The 14,488-nt window shown below is 38.2% G+C and overlaps 1 protein-coding gene across 7 annotated transcripts in view; it reads left to right on the top strand.

Moving 5' to 3' along the window:
- The window catches only part of BICC1 (BicC family RNA binding protein 1), a 318,362-nt gene that overhangs the window by 176,835 nt on the left and 127,039 nt on the right, over positions 1–14,488 (top strand). For 6 of the 7 annotated variants that reach the window (XM_004049442.5, XM_055354104.2, XM_063710077.1 and 3 more), the window contains one exon: positions 12,137–12,206. In XM_004049442.5, coding sequence (XP_004049490.2) covers positions 12,137–12,206 — 70 coding nt within the window. Of the gene's footprint in view, positions 1–9,092; positions 9,111–12,136; positions 12,207–14,488 lie in introns of those variants that run through there. The other variant, XM_055354106.2, reaches the window with a different exon arrangement.

Raw genomic sequence — 14,488 nt, 5'->3', positions numbered from 1 at the left:
TCACCATAAACATATTGTTTACTTTTGTCTCTTCTTTAAGGAATATATACAGCATTAAAAGATGAGAGTTAAGTAAACTCTGGGCTATCATACAGTGGAATATGAATAAAATACATACATACACACACCCCCTTCCTTAATCCCTCCCCACACGCCTACACTTTTCTGGCAGAGGCAGTCGTGCCCACCAAATATTCTAATTGCTTTCCGCATTTCCCAGCCACCTTTCAGTTGCGTGGGCATGTGTCTCGTGATGGACAATGGGCTGTGAAAGAGATACATTTTTCTTAACAGGCCATGGTAGTAAAAGATCCATGCAGAATTCTTCCTGTTTTTCTCCCATGAGGAGACTGAAGGGACCATGGATTCCAGATGGGCAGCTATAAAATGGAAGGATCTCTGTTAGTTTGAGTCCCTGAGTGACTGTGTGGAGCCTGTGTGGAGCTGAGCCTCTTGGTGACCCTTGTAGGCCATTTAACATGGGGGAGAAATGAACTTTTGTTCTGTTCATCTGCTGGCATTTGGAATTGTTACAGGAGCACAATGAATACATACCTCCTTTCAATATTTACTCTTTGTCTGGAAGCACCTTTCTCAAACCTAATCCTTACCTCCTTGCCTGCTCACCCAGTAGAGCCTACATAAAAGTTTCTCTCTTTTTGATATCTCAGTGTTACCATTATAGATCTCAGTTATTGTGCTGATCTCTTATTACTCATCAGCATAGATGCCATCAGGACCTACTAAGCTAAGTAGGGTCATTTGCTTTAAGAAGATGAACTGAGTTGAGTAGTAAAATGTATTCCCTAAAAAAGCGTGTATGAATCTATAGTAACTGGAGTAACTAGTCTTATGAAAAATTGGAGACTAGAAAATTGCATTCAAGGTTTGGTAGCTTGATATTTTGTTAAATCGGTACTATTTCCGTTTCTCCCCCAAGTTTGTTTAGTTTCATTTTTTAAAAAGACTTTATTGAGGATAATCGACATAAGAAGGTGTACATATTTAATGTATACAACTTGATGAGTTTGGAAATAACTATATATCCAAGAGACCATCACCACAAGCTATCCACCCTCTCTGAAAGTTTCCTCCTGTCCTCTTCATTATTGTTTTTTTCTGAGAAAAACACTTCATATAATATCTACCCTCTTAGCAAATTAAGTATACAGTACAGTGTTGTTATCTCCAGGCAGTGTGCTTTACAGTAGATCTCTAGGAATTATTTGTGTTGTCCAAATTATACACTGTTGTATTCAAGTTATATACAAGTTGTACCTTGATAGTTCAAGTTTAATAAATCTCTTTGTAGTTACCCATGAGATCTGATAGAAGATCTGGCTAATATTTCTGAAGAAATTATTCCTTGGAGAATGAAGTAGCTTTTAGAAACATATTTTTATGTCCCAGAGGAACCCCAAGACCTGTTCTTCACTAACATTATAGGCCGTCATAAATAACCCACCCACACACCACAAAAATTGTCTTTGGTTTGGAGCAGAGGTCAAAAAGTGGGACCCATGCTTGCTTTGGCCCACAAAGTGGTTTTTGCATAAGGAAAATAGGCGCCAACATTTAGAAATCAGGAAATTTAACACAAAACTCTAGATTTCTGGCTGCTCTTTTAAAATGGGTGGATGTGGCCACTCTGAGCCTGTGTTAGCAGAAGGTTGGAATGGAAACAACAGAACTGAGGCATCCCATTTTCCACAGCCCACGCTTGGCTCGGTTTGCCTCTCACTCACTGCACTCACCCCACTACTGCAGGCATTTTGGTTGGAGGGTTTTTTTCTCTATTATCATGCACATATTTCCTGGGAGAATCCTGCCAGTGATTTAGGACTTACTTTCATCTAATAAATATTCACTTAGTATTCACTTAGTTTCACTTACTCTGGTAAGCAGTCCACATGACATATAATTGGAAAGCCTTACATAATTGTTGCCTCTTCTGTTCTCTTCATGTTATCTCCTCTATCACTATAGCATTAAATTTACTCTAATGATACTTATTGAGATCCTATGTGCTAGATTCTAAGGGTTTAAAAATGAACAAGATACAGTTGTTGGCCACCAGGAGCCCAGCTTGTTGGTGATATTGTTAAAGAAATGAGCACTATAATGTTGCCACAATATACTGAGTATGAGAGAGAGAAAGAGAGAGAGACAGGTGACCTCTGATTGGGGGAGTTTTGGAGGAGTTTTCTTAGTGGAAGGCACATTTGAACTAGGTTTTCATTGATAAGTAGGAGTTTTGAGATATCTAAACTTTTGAGATAAATTAGCTAAGCCTGCCTATAGTGTGGACCAGTTTGAAACTTTTACTAATTCTTAGTGAAGCATGAAAGGTAGTCTTCACTTTGCATGGCCTATGGGGGACATCAAAATGACTACGCAAGTTGAAACTCTGCAAAACACTTTCATCAATCAATGGGAACATTTATTGATCTACAGCCTTTAAAATTTTTTGTCAAAATATTTAGTCTCTTTTATTGTCAGTCATAAATGTATAGGAAAATGAAAAAAGTAAAACTAATATTTATTCAGTACACTCTATTTAAATGTTGGAAACACTGAAAATTAACACGTATTATTTCTTTGTAAAAACTTGTTAAGTTCGAATAGTGCTTTCTTTTTGTTGTATAATTTACAATAAGGCGAGAGCATCTTTTGTAAGCCTTAGGGAATTGTCATATGCAGGAGTCTGGATCAGCTTCCAGTGTTTCATCCTGTGTGCTTTCAAAGTTGTGAAATATCTTCTAGAATTTCTTTAATGTGAAGTTTTTTGCGGCATCACTTCCTCAGGGATATCTCCATCTTTTTTTTTTATTTTTTTTAAAAATTTTATTATTATTATACTTTAAGTTTTAGGGTACATGTGCACAACGTGCAGGTTTGTTACATATGTATACATGTGCCCTATTGGTGTGCTGCACCCATTAACTCGTCATTTAGCATTAGGTATATCTCCTAATGCTATCCCTCTCCCCTCCCCTCATCCCACAACATTCCCGAAGTGTGATGTTCCCCTTCCTGTATCCATGTGTTCTCATTGTTCAGTTCCCACCTATGAGTGAGAACATGCAGTGTTTGGTTTTTTGTCCTTGTGATAGTTTGCTGAGAATGATGGTTTCCAGTTTCATCCATGTCCCTACAAAGGACGTGAACTTATCATTTTTTATGGCTGCATAGTATTCCATGGTGTATATGTGCCACATTTTCTTAATCCAGTCTATCGTTGTTGGACATTTAGGTTGGTTCCAAGTCTTTGCTATTGTGAATAATGCCGCTATAAACATACATGTGCATGTGTCTTTATAGCAGCATGATTTATAATCCTTTGGGTATATACCCAGTAATGGGATGGCTGGGTCAAATGGTATTTCTAGTTCTAGATCCTTGAGGAATCGCCACACTGATTTCCACAATGGTTGAACTAGTTTACAGTCCCACCAACAGTGTAAAAGTGTTCCTATTTCTCCACATCCTCTCCAGCACCTGTTGTTTCCTGACTTCTTAATGATCGCCATTCTAACTGATGTGAGATGGTATCTCATTGTGGTTTTAATTTGCATTTCTCTGATGGCCAGTGATGATGAGCATTTTTTCATGTGTCTGTTGGCTGCATAAATCTCTTCTTTTGAGAAGTGTCTGTTCATATCCTTCGCCCACTTTTTGATGGGGTTGTTTGTTTGTTTCTTGTAAATTTGTTTGAGTTCACTGTAGATTCTAGATATCAGCCATTTGTCAGATGAGTAGGTTGCAAAAATTTTCTCCCATTCTGTAGGTTGCCTGTTCACTCTGATGGTAGTTTCTTTTGCTGTGCAGAAGCTCTTTAGTTTAATTAGATCTCATTTGTCAATTTTGGCTTCTGTTGCCATTGCTTTTGGTGTTTTAGACATGAAGTCCTTGCCCATGCCTATGTCCTGAATGGTATTGGCTAGGTTTTCTTCTAGGGTTTTTATGGTTTTAGGTCATATCTCCATCTTTTTTGTCACAGCCCCTTCCTTGCTCATATCAATAAATGTATCTTCACTAAGTTCCTCTGGCTGAGCATCTGGAGTCACTCAAATAATCAGCAATGTCAGCATTCCCACAATCATCTCCTTCTCCTGTTCTCATTGACTTCTGATTCAGATTTCATTTCCAGCATTGTCATTTTTTGTTTCCTTGCTGCACTTTCACCTTTGTTGGTCAGTTTCCCCTTTTGATTTACCCATTTTTGTAAAATGCCACGTGGTTTTATGACTGGGAGACAAGGAGTCATCATGACTACTTGCTTTGCCATCTGTGCAGAACTGATAACAGACATGTCGTGAGCAGTCACCAACAAACTTCAGAAGAGAAATGTGATTGGTCACTGATCCAGATGAGACCTGTTATTTATGGACTGAAGAGCTGGCAGTGAAATTTGTATTTGATGCAACAACTCACAGTTTGTGTATCATGGTAATGGAAATGTAAACTTGTGTTGTTGAGGGATTGGTGGGTTTTCAACCAAGCTATGGTAACTGAAGTTCATGCATAGTGGAACTTTGTAAAGCGTGGACTATCTGTATTGACATTTTGAGTGGATTTGTCCTGTCCTCTGTTCAGAGTTTAGCAAGTATAGCCCTGGCCACTTGACGGCATTCCATTAAAACCTCCTAATCGCTGTTAACAACCAAAATGCTTCCCATATTTCCCATATGTGTTTGGGGGTGGTGGTGGGGACACTAACCTAGTTTGGGAACCATTTGGGGGCTATCTCTGGGTCATTTCATCATTAATAAGGCAGAGAGTGTTTGGAAATAGCCAGTCTGCTGCTGCTCAGTTACTTCATCATTTATGGCTGAATTCTGAGAGGTGGAGCTTTCAGAGTGACCTCCCCTTAAGTATGTGGTGCCTTCTACTTCCTTCATAGGCCAAGGGAGGCAGAAAGAGCCTCCTCCACAAGGAGTCACATGACCTGGATTCTAGCTGGATTTTGCCACATATCTGTCTGCCATATAACCGTTTTGAATCCTAATTTTCACAGCTATACAGTAAGTTTATCTGATTTACAAATTATTGTGAGGAATAAATGGAAAATGTATGTAAATACCGGGTGCACATGAGGAATTGTTCTGATGATGATGAATAACTGAATCATTGGTAGGCCTTTCTTGGACTATAATGAAATATAGCAGAACCCTCTAATGTCTCAGCAAAATAAACATCCTCAGCTTTTAGACGCCTCCTCGAGTGAGAAGTTCACAACTTTCCCATCTCCGCTTAGTTGGCTCTTTTCTCACTTAGCTCCCTTCATGGCAAAATGCAGCAAATAGACTACCAGTCCATTATTAGTCCATGAAATAACTTTAAACAGCCTCCTCCATGAGGGACAGACCTTATTTCTCTATTAATATAAGGAAAATAGAGCACAAATTAGTTGGTCTTTTAGAGAAACAGGCTGCAGATGGCTCCCAGCTGGTAGCCATTTTGAATGATGAATTTTGAATAGAGTATAAATGTCGAGTTAGAGAGTTCAGTGTTCTTTTCCTGGTCCAAGAATAAATATTTTTAGTAAAGTTAGTATAAATAGACCTGTCTTGGGGTGATCTGAGATGCTGATTACTTACCTGTGGATTTTTAACTTAACGTCGGGAGTGAATAATTTGGTGAAATAAGCATGTTAGTAGAATATTGCTGGCTTGGCAAAGGTTTCCTTCATCTGTAAGATATTATCCTGTAATTGCTGCAAACCTGCAACATATATGGTTTAGTGAACATTGGTAGATATGTTCTCTTTCCACATGGTATACTAATCTGGAATTTGTTGGAGATGAGATAAATCTATTATGACTTGAGGATTGAAGAATATGAATGGAAATTATTTTTATCATGGATGAAACTACTTGTAGAATTTGATTTGATTTTACTTGTTTATTTTATTCTAACTTTAACAGTTTATTTCAAGAAAGTGAAATTACTTAAATGATTCAGTGTAAATCTCTGAAATTTTTTCAATAGCTTACAGACTTTCTTCTAATTACAAAAAATTTGTAATTCTAGCTTTTGTAAACATTACCTTCCCTTCCTATCTCTACCCACCAAAGCCCCACAGAAACTGAAAAGAAAACAGGTACATGCAATTTTATATTTATTTGGTACCTTTTTAATGTGGAAAAGAAGTACTTAAGTCTTGGATCAGGGAACATTACTTCCTATTTATAAAATTTAAATATAAAGTGGAAAGTTAAGATAACTATTTAACTTCCAAAGCTGTTACATATCTATAGCATGCTGTCTTCATCAGATTTTTCATGATGAAAAAAAAACTTTTGCAGATGAAATATAAAAAAAAATTTTCTTACATCAACAATCTTAATTTTAATTGTTTCATATATTTTAAAATTGATATTCTTTGGGCAAGCCCTTTTTTTACTATGAATATTTGCTATTCATCAAATCTGATATTACCATAATAATGAAATTACACTTCAATTATTAGTTCCCTATAGGAAATGAGCACAGTAAATCTAACAACAGAAATTTAAAACAATTATATATTCAAATAATTACATTTTTAGATGGACTCTTCCAAAACCTCTTCTTTTCTTATGACATATAGGATTGCTAGTATAAGAGAGCAGCTAAGGAACCCTAGCAGAGATTGGTAAAATTGAGAAGAGATTTCTTTTGTCAATGAGGATGTCCAGAAGTTGAAACTGACTTACCTGAAATAGCAAAATCATACAGCATCCAGAATTATGAGTTAGAACAAGAGTTTTAAAATACTTAATGTGTGTTTTAATGTTCATAGAAAATGATTCAACCTCAGATGTTTGTTCTTTGAGCTTTCTTTTGGTTTTGTGGTGGTGAAAACAGGGACAATAGTAAGATTTTAAGAAACTGGCTGGAATTCACTCTAGGGCTTCCCCCACCCCCCCACTGAGATGACATCATTTTCTTCGTGGAGATTTTGTGGCTTTGCATAACTTGGCATTCTCTAATTTAACTGACAGCATGATATTTATAGTTTTGCTACCATAAGGAAGTACTAATTATTTTAAACATGTTTCCCAACTTTCAGGTAACATTTCACACAACTGGGAGGCATCAGCGTCATATTTTGGGTGGGGAATGACCAGAATGATCCGCTTAATTGAATTATTCCTTGAAAGCAAACTAAACATTTTGGACAACATATTGACTCACTTAAGCGTATCACATGTTTCTTGGAAGTGATTTTCTTGTCAGATTTTTTGGGAATTAATTGGATTGTGAGAAATGTACAATATCCTCTTGAAAAAGTGTCAGTGTCTCTGTCCATTGTAGCATTCATAAAATGATCTCTTTATTTCCATGATGTTTTTGAAAATGTTACTTTAATGTTTATAGAAAATAATTCAAAATCAGTAGTTTATTCTTTCAGTTTTGGTTTTGTGAAGGTGCAAATAGGGACAATAATGAAATTTTTTTAGAGACCAAAAACCAACTAGTTGAAACTCACTGTGGAGTTTTTTATTTCCCCTGAAACAAATAGTCATTTTCTTCTCAGCGGTTTTGTAGCTTCTTTGATTTCAGCCACATCTTCCTAGCCTTACCTTTTCCAGTTCCCTAATTTACCTGCCTTGATGAACATTTAGGACATATTTTTGCATAGCTTGTGAGTACAGAACCTCTGACTTGCTTACTGCCCTACCTCCTGCCTTTGTGCCCTTTTTTCCACCCCATGCCACTTGCAGGAGATGTGCTTGTCGGCCCCCAGATCCAGTAACCTAGCTCCAGTACTGGGGTTCCTGGACCAACCTCCACCCACACCCCCTGCAGGAGATGTGCTTGTCAGCCCCCGGATGCAATAATCTAGCTCCAGTACTGCAGTTCCTAGACCAAACTCCACCCACACCCCCTGTAGAGACCTTGTGCTTCCTTCCCCACCTCCCACCCCCATGACAGAATGCTTCACACTCCACTACTCCCATCACTGGCTGAGGCTGTCACAAATTAATAGTGTGCCATATCAAAGCTGTAAGAATAGACCTGGAGTCATTGTAGATGATGGTTTTAAAAGCTTCATTGATCACATCCTAAGGAAAATTTTGACTTCCCAAAAGTGAGTAAGTGTGGCCCCTTCCTATGTGTAATCGCTGCACTGGCCAGAATTTATTTGTAGGGAGTGTCAGTCAAGCACAGGTACTTGGTGGCTTCTCTTTCTGTCATGAATTCAAGTCAGTTTGAAGGGTATTAGTGTGCACAGCCGTAGGACAGTGGGGATGACAAGAGACACATTACCTGTCCTGGATGTGTGGGGTGAGCCTTGAAGCCCTTCAGCTGCACTGAATCACCCTCAGGGCCTTGCAGGTACCAGCCCTCTCTTCTTTTTCCAGACCTTTCCACATGCCCTCCTCCTCTGCCTGGGACACGTTCTTCACCTTTTCTCCAGTGAGCCAACTTTTTCTCCTCCTTTAGGACACAGCATTAGTAAGCATTTTCTTGAGGTAGCTTTCCTTGACTACCCACGACCAGGTTAGGATCCCCTCTGTACATGCTCATATTGCACTGCCCCATCCTGAAACATGGCACACAGTACCATGATGGCGGTTGGCTTGTCTTCTCCCTTGTTAGATTCTGAGCTCCTGCAAGGTAGGAATCATCTTGTTTGCTGTTGTATCCCTAGTATCTAGGACAGTGCCTGTCTGACCAAAAGTTATTAATATCATAAATACAAGGGCTAATATCAAACACTCAGTACGTGCCATGCTATGTGCTTTGGGTTTTCTTAAGTTCTCATGACAACTTTAGAAATAGATACGATAAAGAATTTTACAGAGGAGGAAATTGAGACTGATAGAAGTTAAGTAATTCGCTCAACACAGCACCCCTAGAAAGCAGCAGAGCTGGTATTTGTCTCCGGAGTCCCTGCTCATAATGGCTAGATTACACACAATGATGAACAAATAAAGGATGTCTGCAAAGGCATCTGGCCAGAGCTCTGTGTGGGGCCAGCAGCTTCATGAATGATCCAAAGAGTTGGCATTAGCTGGCCACAAATGGTGTTCCAGAGAGTCACTTTTTTTCAAGTCATATAGGAGAGGTCAGCTCCAGATGTCAAGTTCTAATTACTGGCAATTTGTTTTCTCTAAGAGGTTTGGCATTTACTGTGGCTCATAGAACTTTAGAGGTCATATAGTACAGTATACAGAACTCTAGTTTTAGAATTAAGGATTGGAGGCTTGGGCTTACCCCACTTTCCCTTAAACACAGTGTTGATGTGAGTAGGTTGAGAGTGGTCTTTGTGAACCCACTTCTCTGCACGGTATAGACAGGGAGTTGTAGTGGGGCTTAGAGGGAGTGTGTATAAAGCTGTCTTCCCAACTTGATGGCAGTTACCTGCTGCTCTTAGGATATTTTCTCTGGCATATTATTTTCTGTCATGGGGCATCTATTGGTGCTTAATAAAATAAGTGTACATGCAGGGTTATTTCTGGGCACTTCTACTAATGATTTAAGATTTCAGAAAGTTAGGTCTTCTACACATATGTCAAAAGGGAAACTTATCTATTACAGTATCATAATATGGCCCTTGACTTCATTTACTGGATTAAGCAACTGCATTATTTAATTCAGAAAAAGAAAAGCATGTAGATTGTTTTCTTACTGCCTCCCCACCAACAGCAGCATTATAGTAAGATCTTATTTTTCTCTTTCTTTTTCTTTCTTTCTTTCTTTCTCTCTTTCTTTCTTTCTTTCTTTCTTTCTTTCTTTCTTTCTTTCTTTCTTTCTTCTTTCTTTTCTTTTTTTTTTTTTTTTTGAAACAGTGTCTCAATCTGTAGCCCAGGCTGGAATGTGGTCGCATGATCATTGCTCACTGCATCCTTGAACTCCTGGGCTCAAGTGATCCTCCTGCTCCAGCCTCCTGAGATGGGACTACAGGCATGTGCCACCACACCCAGCTAATTTTTGTATTTTTTGTAGAGACAGAGTCTCACTATATTGTCCAGGCTGGTCTCAAACTCCTGGCCTCAAGCAATCCTCCTGCCTCAGTCTCCCAAAGTGCTGGGATTATAGGCATGAGCTACTGCATGCAGCCTTATTTTTCTATCTTATCTCTTTGAGAGTCTTAAGTAACTTAGAGGAAAATTCTGAAACTAGTTAAATCCGGGGCCTGCTGTGTACAGGGCAGAGAACTTAGTTTCTGTTTTGCAGAAACAGGTTGTAAATAAGTAAGTTCAGAAAATAAGAGGATTTCCACTTGCAGTAAGGGTTAGGAGGGAAATAAACACAGTGAGGTGGGAAAAATAATTGTGGTTGGGTTGGTGTGAGAGTAGAAAAGGCTGGGGAGTTGGACAAGATGGCAACTGAAGTCTGAGCATGAGAAGGGGCTGGGACAGGAAATTCTGAGGAAGAGATAACAGTGAATGCAGGGACTTGGGAGGGGAGCTTGCTGGGCATGTTTTTGGGGTGGCATCATGGCTGATGCAGAGGGAGTTGAGAAAGATAACATTTTTTCTTTTTTACTAGTGGTTTAGACTTAACTAACCAAGTTAATGGTGCAAACAATAAACACATTAGCAGAGACAGGCATGAATGAGAGAAGCAGCAGCCGGGGCCAGGTGCTGTAGGATTAAGGTAACGAGCTCACCTGCCTTCAGGGCCAGACCAGTACCTTGACTTAGTGAAGACAGTGTGGGCTTAACTTTTGTTCAATTTTTAATAGAGACATAAGTGTAGAGAAATATTGCTCTGAGAAAAACAGCAAACACCATGATAAATGGCAAGTGAGCAGTACAATGCCATGATGATGATGGCAAGTGGCCTTTGACCTTGGAGTCAGAGACGTAGTAGGGACTGGGAGCAGCTCAGAGCCTGCTGGCCCTGACTCAAGGAGGCAGCTGTTTCTCAGTGCCAGCCAAGCATTGCCATGTGGGAATGTGAGTGGTCTGTGCTAAATCTGCCAAGTTTTCCAGAGAACCAGAAATCTGAATTGTTCTATAAAATTCCCAGATTTAAAAATGTTGGCTCAAACTTTAAAAAACCTTACAATGAATAGACAAAATGCATCTGTGGGCTTACAGTCTGAAACATCTGCTGAAAGCCCTTTTATATTATGATAAAGGGGGTTCATGAAGTATGATGTATGTGAACCATTTCCTTGTGCCCGGTGCGTAGCCAGTACTGAGGAGAAAAAGGTACTTATTATTGATTGCACCCTTGATGTGTTTAGGTTGTTTTCACCATTAATATATTTAACGAACTCTCAATCCATATTAAAGATAAATATTATCCCAGTCTAATTCAAGTGATTAAATTAATACATGATTTTTTTTGCTGTTTGCATATTGGTTAGTAGTTTGCTCTATTAGTTTGGTTAATTCTATGTTCATGTTACATGAGCAAACATTAATCTAGTGTAATTCATGTAAAATTAGTGAGGAACAGAGGACACACATTTTAAATCCTGTTCTTTTCTTATTTACTGTCCATTTCTGTTGCTGGGCAGTCGTTGCTTCCCTCACTTGTCCTGGTGCTTCCACTCATTTAGGTCTTGAGACCTCCTAGACAGTGTTAGCTGCATGTGCAAGTGGGAAGGACCTTTGGCAAAAATGCCATTCTGAACCAGGCAAAGGATGATGGGGAATGCAGTCTTACGACGTGATGTCGCGTTTAGAGGGTTTTCATCAGTTTTAATGAAATACAAATGCGCCCAAAGCAAGTTATTTTTTCCCCCAGGGAAAAAAATCTTCATTTAGTATGGTCTAACTCATGCAGTTTTGTATTACAGGAATCATGTTTGGTGTGTTGCAATCCCTTGGCAATTGTCTTGGGGAATTTTATTCAGCACAAGCATCTCTGATGGTTCTGGCATCAAGTTGGGTTAATTACTTGTTCATGTACTTTTTGGTCTTGTGTCTGTGTTAAAATTCTGAAGCATTGTGGAGACGAACACTGGGAGTAACAAAATATATTTGAATATTTCTAATAAGATTAAAGGCTTATGAAAACATCTCTTTTCCCCCCAGGGTTTTTTTTTCTTTGCATTGTTTTCAAATGAGATCATTTTGTATGAACATGAACTTAGGAACTTGAAAATAAACTTTTGTGTGTGTGAAAAATCTTATCTGTAAATACAAGTTTTTAATTGAGTCAACATTTCCCTCAATTTTTGTTACAGATCATGGAGGAAACAAATACGCAGATTGCTTGGCCATCAAAACTGAAGATTGGAGCCAAATCCAAGAAAGGTAAATTGTGAGAGGGCAAGAAATAGGTGGTTTTGATAACTGAGATGATGGAATTACTGCAGGTTTGCTGGGGAGAAAACTAACCTTTATTCTTAACACTTTTGTCCCAAAATGTTTGTTAAGTAGCAGTCTTTCAGGAGGATTTTCATAATTAAAAATTATAGTTTTTATCCAACAGCAGAAAAATATTAACTATTAACATTATGATAGAAATGTAATTATGAAAGATATAGCAACCTGTGATTTCAAGGATGCTTATTCGATTGATATCCATGAGTCATGGTAACTCTTCACATGTTTTTAACACATAAATTTCTATTGTTTATATTTCAGGGTTCTTTTTTATGTACTACACAGATTTAATAGCTGGTTTTTTTTTTCCCTCCAGTATGATATGAACCTTAGATTTCAGGTCTCCAGTGCTGCTTGTCTTCATCTATCAGACAGCAAAGAACCCACTAGATTTCTCTTTTAGGTTGAGTGTTTCCCTTGCCTGGTTTTACCCTATGGGACACTACCCAGTGCATAGATGTTCAGAAATGAAAATAAAGGCCTCCCTAGTTTTCTCCCTGGATTACATAGTATTTTCAAATGTGACCTGCCAATATATATTTTTATGGATAGTTTTTAAAGTATGACCTTAGTCTCAACAAGCTTTGTTGAGTATATTTCATTAGAAGAATGCAGATGCATGTAGTTGTCAGGATGTAATGACAAATACCATCAAACAATTAAAAAATAATTGCAGTCTGAGCTGCAATTATCCATCATGGTCTGGCATTGTTATTGCTGCTGTTTAGTTTCGTATTTGCTGCCCCTTCTCCCCATGACTTACTACTAAATGATAACACTGCAAGATTTCTCAGTTTCCTTTCTTACTTCAGTCCAGTTTGCCTTCTTTTAATTGCATTTCGTTAGAGTTACTCATCACATGGAATAAAAATTATTTTAGTTATTTAGTGAGTGTTGTTAGCTGGACTTGAATTGACTGGAATTCCTGTAGAAACTCCTATCTTGTTACTTTTTTTTTTTTTTTTTTTTTGGAGACAGGGTCTCACTCTGTCACCCAGGCTGGAGTGCAGTGGCACGATCATGGCTCACTGCAGCCTTACCCTCCCAGGCTCAAGCCATCCTCCCACCACAGACTCAAGTAGCTGGGACTATAGGCGCACACCACCATGCTTGGGTAATGTTTGCATTTTTTGTAGAGATGGAGTTTCACTATATGTTGCTCAGGCTGGTCTTGAACTCCTGAGTTCAAGCAGTTCTCCTGCCTTGATCTTCCAAAGTGTTGGGATTACAGGTGTGAGCCACTGCACCCAGCCTTGTTACCTTCTTAATTGTTATCATGGGCGGCAAGGAATTGGGAACTTATATGCTAAATAATCATAAGAAGACATGGTGAATTTGCAAGTGCAATTCTGTATCTTTGTATAAACCTGTATTTCTCAAGTGGTGTAGAATATATTCTTAATTAATCTTCAGTAATTTTTGTGGTATGTTGGAATGTTTTGTACTCGTTATGCAGAAGAAGAAACTGCCGTTCATGGATTATCTAGCTATTTGCAGCATTTAAAAATTTCTGTCCTACTACTTGAATAAATTGGAACTTGAACATAGACTAAATCTTCTTTCCCTATTGTCAGGCATTTTTACTTAAAGAATAAAATTAGCTTTATTACTAGCCTAATAAAAATGCAACTTAATCAGTCTCCAAAGAAAATCCCCTAGGAAACATGAACATTTAAACAATGCCAGGTAACTTTTTATATCTTATTCTCTTGCAGTATCCATGCTATTGTTTTCCTCTCCCCTATGCCATTATCCTGAGAAACTGAGAACTGATTAGTTTTTGTTCAAAATGTGGTGACGACATTAGACATTTCAGAAAATGTGGAGCTGAATAGATTTTATTCATTGGTTTCTTGTCATTGACACTTAACCCATTCAAAATGGCCAACTATATTGCACATTTTGATTATATATTTTGCTTTGGAATTAAGAATATTTCAGCAGTACATTCGAGGGTGTTTGGCATAATTTCCACATGGTTAAAATTAACCTTTGGAACTATGCCTAAGAATTGATCCCTTCAGGCCTGGATCTATAGACATCATTTATTTTGTATTATTTATGAAGTGTTATGGATGTATATAGTACTATGTGGTGTGCAGAATGCACTTAAAGAGAACATGGAAGGGAGAGAATCAGAAGTTTGCCTCAGAGGAATTTACTGTTGAGAATTTACTTGAGTTGCTCTTATCATTTAAGCACACAGCTGC

Source organism: Gorilla gorilla, chromosome 8 (genome assembly GCF_029281585.2).
Source record: "Gorilla gorilla gorilla isolate KB3781 chromosome 8, NHGRI_mGorGor1-v2.1_pri, whole genome shotgun sequence".
Lineage (NCBI taxonomy): Eukaryota > Metazoa > Chordata > Mammalia > Primates > Hominidae > Gorilla > Gorilla gorilla.
This window is presented reverse-complemented; position numbering and strand designations above follow the sequence as displayed.